Source organism: Orbicella faveolata, unplaced genomic scaffold (assembly GCF_042242905.1).
Source record: "Orbicella faveolata isolate gen_17 unplaced genomic scaffold, um_ofav_v1 contig_47, whole genome shotgun sequence".
NCBI lineage: Eukaryota > Metazoa > Cnidaria > Anthozoa > Scleractinia > Merulinidae > Orbicella > Orbicella faveolata.
Window position 1 is genome coordinate 9,751,095 of NW_028301577.1, and position 19,507 is coordinate 9,770,601.

Here is a 19,507-nt window from a genome sequence, read left to right on the forward strand (position 1 = left end):
TCTTCAGGCTTGAGAGCAGTCACGTGTGGGTTCGAATCCCGTTCATAGCCTAAAAATTTTATCAGGTCTTTTTTCCAGTTGTGTTATGGCTGCATTCGCATCTATCATCATGTCTACATTTAATTGCTACTGTTAGAAATCTATTACCAGAGAATTGTGATGTTGATGTTGTGATCGATCACGCCGGCTATCAATCTAAAAAACAGCAGGGAAAAAACTACTCTTCACGTTTTCTTCGTTCTTTCTACTTGGCCAGTCTCACCTTCGGGTATTTATGGCGCTCTTCTTCTCAACGACAACAGCGAAAAAGAACGCTATTCGCGTGGAATTGCGGGCATAACTGATCAGCAGTCCGCCTTCACGCGTTTGCAAGGGGCGATCTTGTTAAGTCGAGATTTTAATTTGCGAGTAGAACGCGCGCAAAAAATTCCTTATCCGCGAAGCTAATATCTCAAAAACTGATTCGGTGACCCTACTTTTTTTAATGCAAAAAAAAAAACAAACAAAAAAAAAACTCAACGGCAAAAAGCGGAATGCATGCGCGAAATTGTAAAAAAAAAAAAAAAAAAAGAAATCTACTCCACAGAATTTTTACTAATTTTCAATAAAAAGACTTTTAGAAAAAAGAAAATAAGGGGTCGTTGGCTTAGTTGTTAAGATAGATGCAATTGATGATAAAAAGTGGTCAAGTTTTTTTGCTATGCAACTGAATACAGTCCAATGTTAATTAATGACTTAAAAGTGTGGAGAGCTACCTTTAAAAGATAGCACAGTCATTCAAAACAGTACAGTTCAAAGCCTGAAAAATCGGACCTAGTTCTATAAGTCTAAAAGAAAAAGAAAAATGTTTTGAGCCACCTTAAGTCTATGCTTTTAATTTCAAACTAAATCGTCGTCATGAAGTTTATTTGATCGTGAACCAAAGAAAGCTTGGAGCTAATAGTCACTCCGTTTTACACCATTTCTAATCATAGTTGCGTAAACAGCTTCTCCGATCTGCTTAATATGACTTTGCATTTCAAATTAACTTTCTTCTAAAGCCGGCAGTGGACTATAACATCAGCTATCGTGTACAACAAAGAGGCTTATCTTCATGTATCGTCAGTTTGGTGACAAAAAAGGATGGTCTCTTTTTCTGCTGACACTTCGGCCTTCTGTTGGGATCTTAATTTGACTTTTTATCAAAGTTTCTTCCCGTATTAGAAAACAAAACAAAGATAAACCATGAGGAGAATCAAACTGGTGATAAGATTTCCTTGTTCACCGAACTAGTTCAGGTACTCACCCTGTTCACCGAACAATTGAACACAGCGGTTAATACTGTCTGCCACTAAAATATTCCTATTCTTTATATCAAAAGAGATCCCGGCAACATAGTCAATGATTCTCCCTAGTTATCACCCTTTCTATCAAACAATCTTAAGTAAGTCCCATCACTACAACATCATCTGTTCAGTTAAAAAGACGCACAAGTCTTTGTTAATAATCTATACAACGGACAAATGAACATTTGTTTCGTTATTCTGGGATTTTATAGAAATCTCTGAAAGCATCCTTGAACGCGCCCCAATCATGGGTACTTGTCTCGCTTGAGTACGGGCCGAACAATAGCCTGGAGGGTTCGCGTCACGCGTCGTGATTTCGAGACGAACAACGTGACTGTTTTGCAGTCTATTGTTGACCCAGTCTACAAACATTTCCGCTTTAATGAATTTGAAATTTATTCCTGGCTTAGTCTTCGTATTCAACGAAAAAACAATAAAGGAAGAGTTTGAGGATAAAATTATATCACTATTTACCAAATTGCCCTCTTTAATGACCACTTCTGAGTTGCCTTTTATCGCTGTTTCAATATGAGTTTTCGTTTGAAACCATTCATTTGGAAATATTTTTTAAAACCCATTTTACCTCAGTTTTAGGTAGAACAAACTCATTTTCATGTGAATTTAACTTTTTCCCCATGATTCGTTCAGAAACAGAGATACAACACAACTTGGAACTGGCCTCTTGTCACCGTGCACCAAATAATCAAGCCGGCAAAGTTTGGATTTCAAAATCTTACTTTTTATTCACAATTTTCAATCTCTACAAGCTTATATGACACTGGTAACTATGTTGTCACGAAATTGCCAATGTCACAGAAAATAGGTCACTGTTTATTTACAAACGATGTAATGCCTGCTAAGAAAACTTACTAACACTCACTAACTTGTTTACAAAAGCATTTAAAATTATTTATTGACGGACAGTGAGGGTCTGGATGAGGCCAGTAGACTCAGATAGCTGAAAACTAGTCACAAGTTTCACTTTCAGCTACGAAATAACGCGTTTTTTAACTAATGGCTGAGATTCAAGATCAACACTGAATTTACTGATAGCTGATAAAGAGGCTGAAAATTTTCTTGATTGCTTATAAATCACCGAAAATTAAACTGATAACTAAGATTACATCACCTCTATCCAGACCCTCTGATGTTGATAAACACTTGAAGTTCCGGCTTTGCTTGGAGTTACATTTCTGAGAAACATTCTAACTACATTAACTAGATTCAAACTTAAAACTATTTCTACTTAGTAATTGTATGCTACATCAATGAACTTAAAATCAATCATAAGCAACTTTTTAAATTTTATTGTAAAATACCACAAGTAGTCGCTATTAAATTATTGGAAAGGCTGACACTTGAGCTTCTCCAATTCCTCCATTTTCCGAATTAAATATCTTCGAAATAGACAATTCTTTCATTCTTTGATCGTTGATTTAGCCCATTTTCCTTCATGAAAAAGAGGAAGTTTCAAGTCTTCAAAGCTAAATTAAAGAAACATTAACCTCTTAAGTAAATCTGAGTAAATACATTTCGATCAAAACTTACAATCCTTACAATAGTTAAATCACAGAATTGTGGAGGCGTGACTTGCTATTACCCAATGCTATACTGGATAAAAACCGAGTCAGGCCCAGTTCAGACGCTGAACTTTTCATGAGCCGAACTTAATTCGAATTTGGACCGACCCAAATTATCAAAAGTACGCCTGTTGATTCAGACGTCGAACTTAATTCACCGAACTTAATTTAGTTTGAACGAAAACACATGGAATCATCAGCGGTTTTCAGGCAAGGTGTATGCATTAGGCTCGGCACATGAAAAGTTCGACGTCTGAATCAAAGCCGTTCCAAAGCCAAAATTCCCGGCTGAGCTAGTCGGGAAGAACGGCTGAGCCGTTCCAATCTCAAATGGCCGTTCTTAAGTGATTCAGACGCCGAACTTTTCATGTACTTAATTCAACGTATTAGGTTCGGCTCATGAAAAGTTCGGCGTCTGAACTGGGCCTCAATAGCTCAATCGTTAAATAAAATTGCAGATAATCCAAGAATGTGCTAGCGCGGAGAATAAAGCACACACTCTTCTATTCGATTTAACGCAGATCATACAACTCACAACTAACCAATGGCGCCAAATTTCCAACTGAAACAATAACAAAGCGTGTCGTAAAACAATGAAGAAATCAACTCATATTTGTAGCAGCTGATTTAATTACATCATGCGAATTTACTCGAAGATCTGAATGCGATTGTTGAAGAAGTCAGACACAACTATCTTACCATCACTGAGAACTGCTGTAGAGACTGGATTATTAAACTCTCCTATCCCGCTCCCTTTTGTTCCAAACTTTGTGATAAACTTTCCATTCAGTTCAAACACCTGAACCCTGTGATTCTTTGCATCACAGACCATCAGGTGTCCTGCCTTGTTAACTGACAAGCAACGAGGTGTATTGAACTCCCCGTCTCCCTCCCCCTTCTTTCCAAATTTGTACAACAAATCTCCCTCCCTAGAAAACACTTCAATTGAATTTTTTGCACTATCTGATACTATAAGAAAGTTGTCATACTGGATGCAGTGCAAGGGTTCCTTGAGAGAACCCTCTCCGCCAATTTTACATATAAACTGGCCACTAGGAGAAAATATCTTAATTACTTTGTTACCTTTATCAACGACAATAACATTCCCGTCACTGTCCACAAATAAACCATAGGGATACTGAAGCTGGTGATCAAGAGTTCCTTGTTCACCAAACTGGTTCAGGTATTCACCCTGCTCACTGAACATTTGGACACGGTGGTTCTTACAGTCCACCACTGAAATATTATCATTCTTTACATCAAAAGCTATCCCGCAAGGAAAGTCAATTTCTCCCTGTTTATCACCCTTTGTACCAAACGATCTTAAGGAAGTTCCATCACTACTAAACAGCTGGACTCTGTTGTTACCAACCTCAGTCACTGCAATTTCATTCCATTCATTCACTGCCACTCCCCAAGGGTTCTGTAGATTTCCAGCAGCTGAGCCTTCTTTTCCAAACGACAGCACGGGTCTGAACTGTCTAGGTTTGATCTGAACCGCAAAAGGGCTGCCATGAACGTGATCCTCATTTACTTTTACTGATACACCGCATTTTCCAGTTTCTTTGGCAAAGTAACTTATCTTGTAGCTGCCATCTTTGTTATCTTGGACTCGCGCCTTCGCTGCAGAGTCCTGTCCTTGCTGATTTCTGATTTCCACTGTTACACAGTCACGCTCGTCATAACATTGTTCTCCTTCAGCATTTCTTGTTGTCAAAACAAACTGTGCCTCAAGTCCGACGACAGCTTCATTGATTCCTTTTCCTTCGGCATTTGATTGCTGCGCACTAGTCTTGGGAAGGAAGGTTTTGAATGAGCCGATTCCTTCAGTGATTGCTTTCTCTAGTAATGTTTCGTTTTCCATGAAAATAAATTGACGAAGACCCTCGAGGTCACAGTCGACTTCTTCTCCTTCACGCCTGACTCCTTCCTGAAAGATTGTTTTTAATGTCTCATCTAACTGCACTATCTCAGGGCTTGTGCTTCGCTTTAGAAGTGTTTCGGTTTTTTCAATTCCAGTCTCAATCTTTTCAGCTTGTTGTTCAATCTCATTCCTCTGTATTCCCAGTCGCTGGAGTGATTGTTGTCCTTGATTTTCAACTTCATGAATGATCTCCTGTTTCTTCGCTTCGAGAACAGCAAATAAGTTATCAGCAAACTGTTGCACGCTTCTCTTCGCATTGGCGACTCTTCCTTGGATTTTTGCACAATTCTGGTCAATTTGGAAGATTTTATTTCTCATCTGTTGTGCCATTTTCTTTTGAGATTCAATAAGAGACTTCGCTTCTGCTTTTCTTTCATTTGCCGCTTCTTCCAAGAGTATTTTGACGTGGCCGTCATGAATGGTTGCAACACAAGAGTTGCAAATGGGTTCTGCACAGTCATTACAAAAGAATTTCAATTTTTTCCTGTCGTGTCCTGGCTTTCCGCAAAATGCCGGTCGCTTTAACACATCCTCGATGTCTTGATCTTGGAAGTCTTTAAGAGCCAACACACGGTGGTCTTTATTAGCCCGGATTATGTTGTGTGCAGTAATACAGTCGTCACACCAGAATGCGCAACACTGGAAGCAGTACAAACTGTGGGAGTTCTTTTCGTCGCAGTTTCCACATTTGACACTTGTAGTGTTACAGTCTTGGATGGCCAACACATCTAGCAAACTGTTAATGCGAAAGTTGGTCGGCAGGTCCTTTAGGTTTCCACTGCTAGGGACTCTACTCTCTCTTCTACATTCCGGGCATGTAATGATATCATGGCGGCCACTCGTTCGTAGAATTCCTTCCAAGCAGTGAAGGCAAAAACTGTGTAAACATGGCAGCTGTTTCGGATCTGTGAATGTGATCATGCACACAGAACAGGATACTTCTTCATGAAGATTGTTTAGCAAGGTTTTTATATCCATGATTATTGAAAGGCGGAAAACACGGAGGGTTTGCAGTTTTAAACGCCTTCAACAATGAAGTCTTGTGATCGAGTGTCTAATGAACCTTGTTTATATGTCTGACACGCACGATTTCTAAGAATTGTGAATTGTGATGAGTTAGCTTGATCTTATTCACATCATGTTGTGTCAGTTTGCTAAATGCTCGGAATAGTTGAAAGAAGCCAGTGAATGAATTTGTGATATTGACCAATCACAGGCCGTCATTAGAGGTGTCAGTTTTCATATCACACGACTTCTAAAAATGATTACAAGATGAGCCAACATTTCTGAAAATTGTGATCAGGATTCTTTAAACTTATAAACTTAAAAGGCTGTTAATAGGTGGCAAACGGAGAGGATTTGTGCACCTAGCTTTGGAAAAGCACACTTGCACTAAGTGACCCACATTGTAAGTGGTGATTTAAAAACATTCTCCAGGATTGTTTCTCCTTTATTATTCAAAGTTTTAAACGGCCGTGGGATTTAAATAACAATTCCCCTCGTTAGCATAAGAAAAGAAAAAAAAAAAAAAAAATAGAAGGATTCTTTTACACAACGCCGGAGAAATTTGTTCGAAAACGGAGGTTTCACTCTCAAAACGCATCAATTGTTTTCCGTCCGCACTACTTCGGAGATACTTTAGTGTAGTGGTGCGATTATCGTAATGTCATCGTTTTCAAAAAGCTGCGTTTGAAACGCAAAAGCAAAGCCTTCGTTTTTAAATTCCTCCGTTGTGAAGAGCGGTTATGAAAAGCTCCGTTTTCGCGATCGGTAGACAGTTTATTTCTCCGGGTTCGTGTGGGCGGTAGGCCAAACCTTCTCCGGCGTAGTGGTTAGTGAAGTCTTTACCTGTGATCAGGCGTTCTTTCTTTTTGTTTTTGTTTTTTTTTTTTATCAGAAAGAATGCCTGATCGCAGGTTAATGAAATCTTGCCGGATTGAGCCCGACATTTGGAATCGAACGTGTTAAAAGTACCCATACCAAATTTCGAGCCTTAACCGAAATGGTGGGTTCTGCTGCAAGAACCTTCAAAATTGGCTGTCTTTCAACCTGGTAAAAAGGTAAAGGTAAAGTCTGCATGCGAGCCAAGTGGCCCATCAGGCCGGAGCTTATCCCGGTTTCTGTAGCATGAAGCGACTAGGAGTATTTCTACTCCCCCCTGGATGGGATGCTAGTCCATCGCAGGGCTACCCCCAGCATTAAGTTCGCCGGTACCCATTTATACACCTGGGTGGAGAGAGGCACTGTGAGAGTAAAGAAGTGTCTTGCCCAAGAACACAACACAATGTCCCCGGCCAGGGCTCGAACCCCGGACTGCTCGATCCGGAGACGAGCGCACTAGCCATGAGGCCACCGCGCCTCCCTGCCCCTGAAATTCCGGAATTTTTTTTTTTTCGGATAGTGTAAAATTTTAAAAATTTAAATGGCTTTCAGCCGAAATTTGCAGAAGATTGTCATTATTCAAGAACTATCGTGGTCATGTGGTACTCGTAAAGTTAGCTGCAGGGAGGGGTACCAGAGGGAACTGCCTATATTGGTTACCAGTTCCTTCACGCTTGATTGCGAGATTAGACACGATACTTCGTGCGTCAGTAGGAAACGGAACTTGTTACACAACCGAGCTGATGAGAACAATTTATCAAATTGCTTCTTGTGGACGTCATTTATTTAGTTGAAAACAGATTAACTCGTTGTTGGTGTAGAGTTGAACCCCCATCTTGAAGATTACGACACGAAAAGGTTGCGATTCGGCGCCGTGTCAAGAAGTGTTTCTCGACAACTGTATGTACTTGTACAGAACATATTTCACGGTTAGTGATCTTTGAAGCCTGTGTGGCTGTGAACGATTTTCTCACGGAGCATTTAGCTGCAGGATCGTGCTTTCATTTTTAAGGTGAGTTGCAACCGAGTTTTCGAAACGGATTAACAAGCTTTAGATAACACAAAATGTAAACTTCTTTCTTAATATATAAGCTTATTTGCCGACACAAACAATGCACTGCGGACTTTTCAATAGACTTCTGTGTTTATATCAGTAATAATATTGTGCCTGTGCTTGAGATGGCTTTCGCGATTTACACACGCGAAGCATTATTCTGTAATTTTAGCTGCAACGGAGGCAATGTCATCGATGTTTAAGGCTCAATATCATGAAATATTCCATAGTCTTTATTTTGTTGATGTCATGGCAACTTAACCAACAATTTTCAAAAGAACCTTTCTGCAGTTTATTGTTTAAGAATTTAACAAAAGGCTAGCGGCTAATTGCCGTGAAAACGCAGCAAATACAAAACGACGTTATAGCAAGAGACAAATTCAATCAAGAATGCAGTATTCAAAATGGAAAATTGTCCGTTAATTTGTTTTTGCTCCATGTAGGTAGTCACAATATTTTGAGTGCAAATATTGCTTTAAGTTAAAAACACTGTAATTTTTCACTGCAAAGAAAATTATGCAATTAAAGAAAGTAAAAATTAAGTGCTTAATAAGCATTTGGAGCGTTTCTCAAATCTCATGGCTGACTGTTCAAGAAATAGAAAACATTTACTACTGTGTTCCTGTTTAGTTTTAGAATAAATCTACTAGCCTTCTATAATGAATGCCATTCTCTGATTGGCTATGCCACTCCTGTGTTTCTATTGAGTTTTAGAATAAATCTACTAGCGTTCTATAACGAATGCCATTCTCTGATTGGCTATGCCACTCACTATATATTCTGTGGTAGATGGTGAGTAGTGTAGCATTGAAACCTTGTTAACAAAATAATGGCCACTTCTTGGTGCCTTCGAAGTGTCAGTGATGAGGATTTAGATAATAAAATTTAGTAAGTTCTCCCAAACTTGCGTAAGTGTTTCTACAATGTGATTACATCTTAGTAGGAGAACAAGTTTTCTATTTCTTTTAGAAAATTCTGCGATGAAGAAAAGAAAATAACTTGTTTACTTTGATCTTCAAAATATAAATTCTCTTTGCTCGGGCCATCATTACGTCAACAGCTTGTACTAGTTCTGCGTTTTTAATCTATCGATTTATAGAAACATGATTTTAAACCAATCAGCGCACATATTTTCTATGGGATATTTATGTAAATGCTTTCCTTTTAGTATGCATTAACTGACACTGTATTGTGGAGACACATCAATTTATCTGCAGATAAAAAGAGCCACTATTAGTAATAACTAAAGTCGAACCTGTATTAAGCGGTCACCCTTGGGGAATGCATAACTGAACACTTAATACAGGTTGACCGCCTAATACAGGTTGTCTCAAGAAAAACAGTTGAAATACAAGTACAATCAGTGCTGAAAAGACGTTTGACCTCAAATTAGAAACATTCATTTCTGGCATTTTAATGATTTGCAAAAATAAACTAGGAAATTACTTGTTATACCTCTTGTGTTACATCATTTCAAACTGTATAAACAAGTTATTGACACCGTGTGACTGTTTAATACAGGTAAAGACAATAGAAAAAGTCCCGTTGGGACTTCACAAATGGTGACCATGACTGCGTGTTTAATAGAGGTGATTACAGTAATTAAGGGAAGTGATTTTTGGGACTTTGAAAACTGACTGCTTAATAGAGGATGACACCTTAATAGGGTGTCGCTTAATACAGGTTCGACTGTGCTCTATTAAAGTAACTTGTTCAATCCATACTGTATAAGAGAATATTGGTCTCGCTGATTTTTTTGTGCATAAAGAGAGAACTTGACCAATGTTTCTCTGACCTCCTGCTCCGTCAACAGCTTGCGCTAGTTCAGTCTGTGTTTCTTTTGAGTTTTAGTATAAATCTACTGGCATTCTCTGATTTGCTATGCTACCCACTATCTATTCTGTGATAGATAGTGAGTAGCATAGCAGCATGCCCTACTGGTAGATTTATACTAAAACAATTAGCTTATTTGCTCTCGATTTCTATTGTGCGATAGTTGACTCAGGCTGCACCCTTGTCAACTATCATGCGATAGAAATCTCGAGCTCATAATCTAATTGTTAAATAGATTAATAATGAAACAAATTAATTTTAAAACAATCAGTGTGCCTATTTTCTTTGTGCCATTTTCTAATTTATTAGACAAATGTATAATTGAGAAAAATACTGTAAGAACAGGCAGTGACTGTTAGTATTAATTTGCACTTCAATGCAAATTAATAATTAATCTGTAAGATGGCCTGCTCTCAGCCAATCACTGTGAATGAAGTAATTTCTTAAGTTGTGTATAATTTAAACCTGCTTTAATCTCTTTAAATCTGTTTAAATCTGTTTTAATACAACATTTTAATCTCTACCCAGTACATTTTATTGTTTATTTCTACTTGGAATTCTCTGAGTATCCTGGCCAATTTGAAGGCAATTGTACTTACACAGATTACTAGTGGCTTCTGACACATACCCAATTCTTTTTTGTTTCCCCCTAAAATGTAGAATTACTGAAGCTTTGAGAAAAGAAGTAGCTAAAAGTCTTTTTTTGGTCTGGTATTTGTTCCTATGGGTTGTGGCTCCTCAACAGCAACTAGAACAGGTATGTCAGATACGTAAGATAATGATCATTACTGACAGTATGAGAACAAAATTAAAAATAAAAAGATGTCACTAGGAAACTGACTTTATTGCACACGTTTTATCTAGAAAATGAAGCAAAATCCAGCGAAAAAGATACAGGACATTGTTAACAGTCAGCTCAGAAACAAACTTGCAAGCAAAATTCGGAGTTGTTTTGGCAAATTATGTTCAATTTTAGCCAAAATTTATCGTTGCCGCCCTTTTTACATGGAGCCTTACATGTGTGAGTACATGTATAGGTTATCTTGTTGCTTGGTAACATTTCAAGATTGTTGTTAGATACCAGTTGACATACTTTTAACCAACTTGATGTAAGCCTGGAGTAAACATTTGGTTGAATCTTGACCTCCCAGTTTTGGCACAGTCATGTGGATTTGCTTCAGTCTGTAGTGTCTAATCAATCAATATTGTAAGAAGAGTCTTAAGGGAGGGTTTCACAGTTCGGTGCATGTCTCTAAATCAAAACACTTTTGTTTGCTTCTTACATGTATCAATGTTATCACTTCAAAACCCCCACTCAGATGTAGTTTGAATCTGTAATCACATTTCTATAGTTAGTCGTGGCAGAATGACGGGTGACCCAAATTCTTAGAAGATTTCAGTGGATTTTACAGACACTGTCAACCGTTGAATAAGTGTTGACCTGTGTGATTTATTCTATGGTGATGATTTTACAGCTATTTGCATGTGAAATTAGGTAACTTGCTTATGATTGGTTCATAAACAATGAAAAACTGGGCCTGTGCCAAAAAGCGTGCACAGGGGAATAAATAATACAGGCATGTGCCGGACTGTGAGACTCTCCATTTAAATTTTGCTGACTTAGTTTTATTAATAAAGGGGATTCCCTTGAATTACACTGCACATTCTTGTGTACAAATTTTCAACAAACAACATCAGATAGGATGAGTGCATACCATTTGACAGCATTTGAAAACTTTCCAGTCAAGGGGAATGTTCCATTTCATTTCCCACCAAAACAAAATACAAAATTTCAACTAGGAGCATAGGAATGCTATTGAAAGGCAAAATTATGAAACAGTGATTTTCTGACCATTCCAGTAACTCTGAAGGTATTTCATTTTTTTTTTGAAAATTTCTGTTGGTATTGGTTTCGCATCGGGAAAACCAGTTTTTTCATGCAAATGGAAAGTGTCCAGTTTCAAAGTCTTGGTTTCTTTTGCAAAGCTAACAAAGAAAGTCTCATTTTCCCTGGAAAACATGATGTTAGTCTCACTGTCAAATGGAGAATGCAAAGTTTTTGATTGTGCAGTTCCTTAGAATATTCTATACTGTGAGCAGTCTCTCTTTTCCTCAAAAATCAGTGGGGAAGAATGCAAAACAACTAAGTGTGCAAGCGTCACTGTGAGCATGACTTGCGAACGGTGATGCCGTGAGCCGCCAGTAGTGCGGGTGTTGGGAGACAAGCGAAAAGAGAGACTGCAATGGTTTCATACAACGTTTGTGTGAATGCTACTTTGATAGGTCGCATCAGTGACACCTCCGTCCTTTTTTGAATATGACACTCTGGTGTCTAATTTTTTACACGAAGATTCCTATTGAAACTATATCGAGATATCCGGTAAGATGTGATGAATGGTTTGACAGATTGCGGCTGAAACCAGACCTATGATCTCTCAAAAATTTCCATAGTGCTCGGTCAAATGGCTCTATTCTACTTTAAAGTCCTCCTAACACCACAGTCCTTGAAAAACAAGTATGAAGCATAAAACTAGTAAAAAGGTTGCAAGATTGAAATTCAAAATAGAGCGCAAATGTCATGAACTGCAGGAGTCGCACCATAGGAGACAAACATTACAACAGAGTTTGGCGTGCGCTGCCCGTCACTTATAAAGGTTACTGACAGATGTGCATCATAACTTCGTAGTTGGACCAATAGAATCACTCGGTCACCAGAGTGCTGGGCATTCAAAATGTTGTATGAAACCATTGCAGTCTCCCTTTTTGCTTGTCCTCCGATGTCCGTGCTACCAGCGGCTTGCAGCATCATGTTCGCTGCTCGCATGTCACGCTCACAGTCATACTCGCACGCTTACTTGTTTATCCATTCTTCCCCACAGTTTTCAAAGAAAAGAGAGACTGCTCGCAGTCTAAGAACATTTATACCCACCACCAAGGTCATTGGCCTAAAATTTGAAGGAAATGAAATTTTAAAGGAGTGGGGTGGGGAGTTCGTTCCAAAAAGCCTTTCTTGGGAAGGGTATGGATATTTTCTCGAACAAGACAGTTTTGATTCACTACTCCTTCAATTCTTTAGCATCTTGAAGTAAAATTTAACAACAAATTAATTTTATTACTAATTAAAAGTAAATGTTTGCATATGGCACTCCAGTGTATTTTGTCATAAAATACCGTCATAAAACAGTTTTTTTTTTCTTGGAGTATATGATGTATCCCCTGGGAGTGGGAGGCACCGTGGCCTCTCAAGATTAGTGTGCTGGACTCTGGGTTCACCCACTTCACTGATCTGGGTTGGAGTCCTGGCCACTGGGTCACTGTGTTGTGTTCTTAGGAAAAACATTTTACTCTCACAGTGCCTCTCTTTACTCAGGTGTATAAATGACTGTACTGGCAAATTGAATGCTGGGTTAACCCAGCATTGAATGGGGATGGTTAGGTGGTGGGTTTACCTAGTAAGGGACTTAGTGTTCTTGATTTGTATGCCCACCTGCCTTGATCATGGCAAATCTGTAAAACAAAAACAAAAAAATAAAATAACCCTGTGATGGACTAGTATCACATCCAGGATGTAGAGTAGAAATATGCTGTAGCCACTTTGTGCTATAGAAACTGAAGATAACCACCAGCACGATGGGCCACTTGCTTCATTTAGCACTGAATTAAGCCCTTTTACTTTATGGGGACCAGATTTGTCAGGTGTTCCACCATAAGATTGTACTCGGTAATTAATATTATGCAGACAATTAACTTTCATTGTTATTATTTTCATCAGCTGGACAGCCAGCTCCCAAATTAAAGAGAATTAATGAAGAGGAAGAAAATGGTAAGTTACAGACAGTCTGTCTAAGAGATAGGTGTCTTGAATACCTGGGCTTGGTTGTTCAAAAGAGCATCAAGCTAACTTTAACTGGCTGTTTATCCAAAGGTTAGCTGTATGCTAGCTTTGAACAACAAAACTAACAGGTCCCAGTTGTTTAAAGTGTGCATAACACTATGCACTGGATAAATCACTATCCAGCGGACAGTGTATGTAGTTTGTTTGACCAACACTTACCCGTAGGATAGCAATTTATCCAGTGGGCAGTGTTATCCAACCTTTAAACAACTGGCCCCAGGAGGTTTTATGTTAACCTCATGTTAAATAGATTTTAACCCTTGGATTGAGAGCCCCAGTTCTAGGGCTGGTCATTTGTGTCTTGTTCTTGGACAAGACACGTAACTGTGACAGTGCCTCCCATTCCCTCCTGGGGTTATATTAATTGCTACCGGTGAACTGTTATGTGGTGAACTATTGGCAGCATCAGAGTAACCTGGGGGAGTGTATGTAATGTGTGTGTGTGGCGGGGGGTGGGGTGGGGGGTGAGAAACCCCAGAGCCTTGAATTGGGAGGGGAGGGTAGAGGAAGAAGGAGTGAAGGGTATGGGCTGCAGAAACTTTAGTTAAACACTTCCAAACCCTCGTACACATATATTTCATATCTACCCAGTTTTATGAAGTGATGTCCGATAAGATTGGTCTATCACTTTCAGGTATTACCCAATCAGGGTTGGCAGTGAAGAGTCAGTCTACGAAATACTTCAGATCTTTTTCTTGCAAGAACATCGTGAAAATTTCACTTGTCTTTCAGTTCAAGGTTAAAAAGAAAACAGTTTTCCTTGCGATTGCTATGCATTTGGTGGTACCTCAAGTTGATAATGTTTTCTATTCTCATCACCTGTTTGAATGACAATGTAAGGAGAAATTTGATGTGGATCACTCTTGAGGATGAAAGAGTTTTTATTACCTTTATCATTTCAACAGCCAGCCAGTCATCTTCTAGACAAAAGTTATCGTCACGTCCTGTTACAGAGAGCAATGGACATGCAGGGAGGATTAGAGAGAACGAGGGAAGTGGTGAGTTTATCTGCTGTCAAGTTGTAGCTGATTAACTGAGAAGTGAAGCTTCCGGAAAACCTTAAGGAAGAGTCTTTAATATCGACTTAATCACGACTTTAATGTTCACAGTTCTCGAATCTGATTGGACACCAGCAGGCCCTGGATTATTGATTGACTGATTGATTGATTGATTGATTAATTGATTGGTCGATGGATTGACTGACTGATTGACTGATGGATTGACTGACTGACTGATTGATTGCTTGATTGATTGATTGGACGGTTAAACATGTGTCATGCCTTTGTAATTTTATAGTACGCGTCAAATTTTGTGTGCGTTGTTGTGGGAAAGGCGAAGTCAAAGAGGCTAAAAAAGTCTTTTACTCTATAAAATCCTCAAGCTAGTAGTCTTGGTTTGTTACCTTCAAATTTACGGAAACGGTTACGATTAAAGATTTCAACTGGGTCGGAATCGGGTCGGGAAAATGAGCTATGGCTACTGCCATCCCTGTTTACACAACTTCACACAACTATATTACTCGATAATTAGATAACTCTGTGAGCTTTGTTCCAATTCATCTATGACTTCATATTGTTTTCAGATAGTGTAGCCAAGAGTTTCTGCTTTTAAGAGTGGATTTTTTTCATGCGTTGCAAAGATAATCCTACAAGAGCAAAGCTTGTAATCGCTGTAGCGGCACTTAACGTGAACAACACGCTGAAAAAAGTTGCACGTCTTTGTTTTGGTGTTAAATCTGATTAGAGATGCAATCTTGCTCTGATTGGTCAGAGGATTTCAGAAAAAGCCTAGCATAGTTAATAGATGAAATGGCCTCCATTGTAGCTCACCAAGAGTGTCTCTGTACCTCAGTGATTAGAGTGCTTAACCGGGATCTGCGAGACCATGGGTTCCAACCTTTCCGGGGACTGAGTTTTTCTTTGCCCCATGCTCCTGGCAACATTTCATCTTTATTATAGTGGTTGTTACTCGATTTCAACTCGATTTGATTTTTTGGGGATTTTTTTTTGTTGTAATTTTTATCTCGACTTGATTTTAACTTGATTTGAGTACACATTTTGTTTACAACCTTGTGTTGTTGTTGTTGCTTCATCTTCACAGGTGACGAGTCTTCTACAAAGCAGTCGGGTAAAGTTGTGACGCCGCCTTCCTCAGCCAATGGCCATGTCCCTCATGATTCACAAGGGAAACCTGCGAACGGCAGTGGAGTCTTGGCGAGTGACGAGCAAACGAACGAAGAGACTGAGAGAGGTACTGCAGACGGTGCGCCCCGTGTCGAGGAAAACGCCGATGAGCTTGAAAATACGGCGCCTGAAAATAGCGCGAGTTCCGCGCAGGAAAATCAATCTAGAAAGGAAGAGTCTATCGAAGACGCAGCACCCTTGTCTAACGACAAGGCTACTGCTGAGTTGGAACAGCCTGTTGTTATGATAAGCGATGCGGCGGTGGGCGAGGTTGGTGGTCCAAGTGGGTCAGATGGTAATGATGTAAAACCTGAAGCTGTCGAGGGAAAACCGAGTGGAATGGAGGACGTTTCTTTTGGTGACGAGGCTGGTGTAGGGACTGCTGGGACCGATCTGGTTCAAAACAAGGTTGCTAATGAAGCTGTCGAGGGAAAACCGAGTGAAATAGAGGACGTTTCTGTTGGTGGCGAGCCTGGTGTAGCGGCTGCTAAGAACGACTTGGTGCAAAACAAGGTTGCTAATGAAGTCAGCTTATCTGGCGAGACTGAAACGGGTCCTTCGCTTCATGAGACTAATACTGCGAGCGCAACTTCTGGCATTGATAGTGGCGCAGCTGAAACTGACATAGCGCAACACAGGGTTGCTAGTGGAGGCAGCTTATCGGGAGAGATTGAAACTGACCCTGTAGTTGATCAGTCCAAGAGGGCCAGTATAGCTGCAAGTGAGCGTTCTTCTGCGCCTTCCGACAACGATGTGAATTTATCACGTCAAAATCGTGGATCTGTTGAGCTGGATTCTGTATCACCCGCTACTCAGGAAGGTGCGCAACCTATTCAGCTAAGAGAAATCTCTCAAGAGGATTCTGCTTCGTTCGCACAAAAAGAGAGCTCATTTCCTGTCGAAGCTTCAGGATCTCAACTAGCAGAAGCCTCTAGAAAGGATTCAGTTGCGCTCGACAGGAAAGACAGTGTTGCTGCAGCCAATCACGATTTTGCGGTGAAGAGTGACAGTATTCACGAACGAATATGCACTTTAACGGCGAGTGTTCTAATAGGTTCTTTAGACGACCCACAGGGTGAACGAACTGTCACTTTACACGGGTCTGTGTATCGTCTACCCGGCCTGACCACGCCCAAACCCGGCGACAAAATCGGATTCGTCACAGGCGACGTCACTTCTACCTCTGTCGACAATGAATCGAATAACAAGGTAGCCACCCTCCGGGGCGATCTTTTGGCCGTTTCTGGAGACGCGGCGTCGCACGGGCAGATCGCGACCGCGTCAATAGACGTGTTGTCTTGTGCAAACGGGGAAAAGGTAGCTACAATTACCGCAGACGTTGCTCCGAATGACGATTCGGATAGCGCGTCTGGAGTCATTTCAGGAGAAGTTCTCGGCGCGTCCGAAAGTGGTTCATACGATGAGAAAATTGGAACTTTAGCGGGCAAGGTTGTCACGTTGACTTTTGACGAAGACACAATCTCTATTAACAGCTCAGATGGAGAATTTCTGAAACAAAGGCGAGAAAGCTGTTTTATTTGAATCAAATCATGGCGTACTTTCCATTTTTTCATTAGCGGATCTCGTTTGAATTAATCGTGTTTCCTAATTTTTTTTCACGCAAACTCGGAACTTTTGAAAACGCTTTCTTTGCCTTTTCTTTATACTATCAGCATTTTGTTTTTTTTTTTATCTTTTCAAAAGAAATACAATTAGTGTAATAAGCTTACGTGAGCTTGTGGTTACAGGGCTTAATATTTATTCACAATTTAATGAAAGTGAAACAGTATTTAATATATTTTTGTTGAATTATAATTTTCGCCAGGCGGATCAGTCTCGGAATTGAGAGATGAATTGAACTGTAGGGTAAGGCAAATGTATTCACACGTTTAATGTATAGTGCTCCTAATATTTTAGTTATTATCCTAACACACTTTTAAAAAGACATCAGTTATAAATTGCCCCGAATGTTCATAGTTCAAGAATGGTGCACCAGCTTAGCTAACAATTGTTCATATAATATTCCATCAATTCAATATAATTCCGTATTAGAGTGTAAAATTTTCCTTACTTCTTGGATTATGCGTATGTACATTTAATAAAAAGAAAGCAACCACAGGCTATATGTTTGTCTTTCGTTGAAACAAGAACTTCACTGTACTTGGGACAGAGAACTCGGAGAGATATTTGGTTGAATTAGATCGTCCCTTGGAGCTTGAGTTCACCTGCGCTATGCGTTCCTGCAAAACCCGCAAGTAATTCCCATGTAAAATTAGTAACCGGCTGGCGAACTTCCATCAATCACTGATTCATTCGTTCCTAGGGCTTTGTTCCGCCATGCCCACACCGCGGCTCAAAAACAATTGAAAAATAGCCTGCGAGCCACGGGACTGGTCTCGTAGATCCATGGAAAAGTGACCAGAGAGATCCCTCGATCCTTTAATCCTTTGGAACACAATTCTAGGAATGACTAGCTGCTATTAGAGATTCAAAGGAGCTCACATTCCTTCCCCGTCGAGCCTAATAACACAATCACGTCAACTCGCTGAGGATTTTGGACGAGGTGTCACGACCACCAACATTCCAGTTAAGAACTATCCTAACCCAGGAGATCACACCAAACGAAGTAGTGTTGGCATATTCGCCATGCATCAAAACTTGTGATATTGTTACTACCGGTGATAAAATCCCTTCCGCAAGCTATGCAGTCACTCCTCGTAGATTGGATTTGCTAAAAGACCAGTTAGCTATTAGTCTCTCCTTGCGTGACGATGCTAAAAACGGCTGCGAGGGAGACTAGCTAGGTATCGGTACGAGTCTTACGATGATCTATTTAAATAAATTAAATAACTAAGGGCGACCTGAAGGTTTGATATCGCTCTCTCGATGAATTGGGGGAGGTGCGGCTGTGGGTAGATGTTTTTTCAATTTTTCTACCAAACAAAGACTACGACCGCGCTTTAAGCTTTTGGAAATGCATTGTGGGAGGCCACGTGACTTGCAAATGGCTTCGGGTAATGCCTGGTACCGAGCCCGTGAATCAAACATGGCTTCGGCGGGACAGACAAATTTAGGTCTTCAAAGATTCCACGATACAAAGGTAAAGTTGCGATTTATTTCTGATTTATTGTGTCCGTTTTATCTGTGGGACTGTTCTTGAAGATCGAGGGTGCCTTTGCTGGAACATTTTAAGCAAAGTGTCTTAAAAATACGGTAATTCCCGACGGAAGGTAACTTCATCGAAACTTCAAGCATTGTAATTTTTAAAGCTGAACTTCGATAAACTGCAAAACTCTGTTCTGATAAGCTTAGTGTATTGTCGATCGGCAGTTCAGCATTGTAATGATAGATATGAGAGCCTTCTGCAGATAAACATGTTGGTGAGAACATTTTATTTAGAAAACGCCCGCACTAGCTGAGCTTGCAGAAAATTATGGATGATACATCAATAACGCTTGGCTTGTATTTTGATGACCTTTGACAATGCCACTCATTTTCGAATGTTTACGAGTTGTTTGGCAAAGAAGAGAGTCATCACTTCTTGCCACTAGAAGAAATTAGCCTAGAAAAGTGAGAAACAGAAACGTATATTTTACAAGAAGACATTATTCGTGTTTTGTAATGGCCCGAATTGTCTGAGATAGGCCAAGAGTACTTGACCTTTCGTGACCTCGAATAAAATCGTGTTTACATGGGTTTACAAGCAGCGTTTTATATACCACAAAAATTTATCTAATTCTGTCCATTCAGTGAATTGAAGTTACGAAGTGTCACAGGACATTGCATCCCATCACTTTGAATCGTTCTTGACTTTTTCAAATTGCCCTAAGCT

General features: G+C 39.8%; 3 protein-coding genes across 5 annotated transcripts in view; 1 reads left to right on the forward strand and 2 right to left on the reverse strand.

Moving 5' to 3' along the window:
- The window catches only part of LOC149097048 (uncharacterized), a 347,996-nt gene that overhangs the window by 101,911 nt on the left and 226,578 nt on the right, over positions 1–19,507 (reverse strand). The gene's annotated exons all lie outside the window — the stretch shown is intronic.
- LOC110052864 (E3 ubiquitin-protein ligase TRIM71-like) lies at positions 2,043–6,415 on the reverse strand. The gene has a single exon (XM_020759057.2). The coding sequence runs from the start codon at positions 5,805–5,807 to the stop codon at positions 3,552–3,554; it is 2,256 nt and encodes a 751-aa protein (XP_020614716.2). The 5' UTR covers positions 5,808–6,415; the 3' UTR covers positions 2,043–3,551.
- LOC110066986 (uncharacterized) lies at positions 7,242–17,798 on the forward strand. 3 transcript variants are annotated; one of them, XM_089279939.1, is made up of 6 exons: positions 7,242–7,639; positions 7,696–7,722; positions 10,258–10,354; positions 13,370–13,420; positions 14,398–14,490; positions 15,593–17,798. In XM_089279939.1, the coding sequence occupies exons 3-6, from the start codon at positions 10,321–10,323 to the stop codon at positions 17,215–17,217; spliced, it is 1,803 nt and encodes a 600-aa protein (XP_089136065.1). In that variant the 5' UTR covers positions 7,242–7,639; positions 7,696–7,722; positions 10,258–10,320; the 3' UTR covers positions 17,218–17,798. The 3 variants fall into 3 exon arrangements, with proteins under 3 accessions (XP_089136065.1, XP_089136064.1, XP_089136063.1); XM_089279938.1 differs by having other exon boundaries at positions 7,242–7,610; XM_089279937.1 differs by lacking the exons at positions 7,242–7,639; positions 7,696–7,722; positions 10,258–10,354; positions 13,370–13,420 and having other exon boundaries at positions 14,012–14,490.

Excerpts from the sequence above, each read along its gene's own strand:
- LOC110052864 (XM_020759057.2), bottom strand. The coding sequence starts at position 5,807 with ATGGATATAAAAACCTTGCTAAACAATCTTCATGAAGAAGTATCCTGT.
- LOC110066986 (XM_089279937.1), top strand. The coding sequence starts at position 14,292 with ATGTTTTCTATTCTCATCACCTGTTTGAATGACAATGTAAGGAGAAAT. Across the intron at positions 14,491-15,592 it reads TAGAGAGAACGAGGGAAGTG|GTGACGAGTCTTCTACAAAG; the intron begins GTGAGTTTATCT and ends TCATCTTCACAG.